Source organism: Buceros rhinoceros, unplaced genomic scaffold, assembly GCF_000710305.1.
Source record: "Buceros rhinoceros silvestris isolate BGI_N320 unplaced genomic scaffold, ASM71030v1 scaffold32940, whole genome shotgun sequence".
NCBI classification, from domain to species: domain Eukaryota; kingdom Metazoa; phylum Chordata; class Aves; order Bucerotiformes; family Bucerotidae; genus Buceros; species Buceros rhinoceros.
The window spans coordinates 2,228-3,032 of record NW_010390684.1 but is presented as its reverse complement, the minus strand read 5'-3'; the positions used below and the strand labels follow the sequence as shown (position 1 = coordinate 3,032).

The following is an 805-nucleotide window of genomic DNA, read 5'->3' as shown; positions in this document are numbered from 1 at the left end:
GCCGTGCGCATCTTCCGCGAGTACCTGAGCGAGAAGGCGCAGAGCCCCGACTTCGAGACGATGGACAAGGGAGCGCTCTGCCGGGTCCTGCGCTCCTTCTACGCCGAGGCACGCTCCAAGAGTGGGCAGCTCTACTCCAAGTCCTCCCTCATCAGCATCCGCAGCTCCCTCAACCGCTACCTCAACGAGCCGCCCTACTGCCGCAACCTCGACCTCACCAAGGACCCTGAGCTCCGCGCTGCCAACCTCACCCTGGCCGCTGTCATCCGCAAGCTGGAGGAGCAGGGCGCCGGGCCGGTGGTGCAGAAGCAGGCCATCACCCGCGCTGACCTCCGCAAGCTGTACACCTGCAGTGTCTTCAGCACCCAGAGTCCCTTCGGGCTCCTTAACAAGGTCTGGTTTGAGACCTGCATGTACTTCTGCACCCGGGGCCGGGAGAACCAGCGGGAGCTGGAGGAGGACTCCTTCGGGCTGGCTGTGGATGAGGACGGACGCAAGTTCGTCTACTTCAAGGCGCTGGGGCCCTACCACAAGTCACGCTCATCCTCCTGGAGCAAGAAGCGGGCAGAAAGCAGTGACGAGGAGAACTTGCCCCGCATGTATGAGACTGGCACTGAATTCTGCCCTTATGCCAGCTTTGTCAAGTACCTTTCCAAACGCAACCCCCTCTGCAAGGCCTTCTTCCAGCGCCCACGGGACCACTGCAGTGAGGGTGACATCACCTGGTACGAGAACAAGGCCATTGGCAAGAACCTCCTGGGCACCCGCATGCAGATGCTCTCCAAGGCAGCCAAGCTCTCCAAGA

General features: G+C 61.9%; 1 protein-coding gene across 1 annotated transcript in view; it reads left to right on the top strand.

Annotated features, from left to right (window-relative positions):
• Positions 1-3: 3 nt before the first annotated feature.
• LOC104495729 overlaps positions 4-805 on the top strand; it is a gene marked incomplete at both ends in the record, with an annotated part of 2,025 nt that continues 1,223 nt past the window's right edge. Inside the window, one exon of the mRNA XM_010138740.1 lies at positions 4-805. Within this exon, the coding sequence (XP_010137042.1) occupies positions 4-805 (802 nt within the window).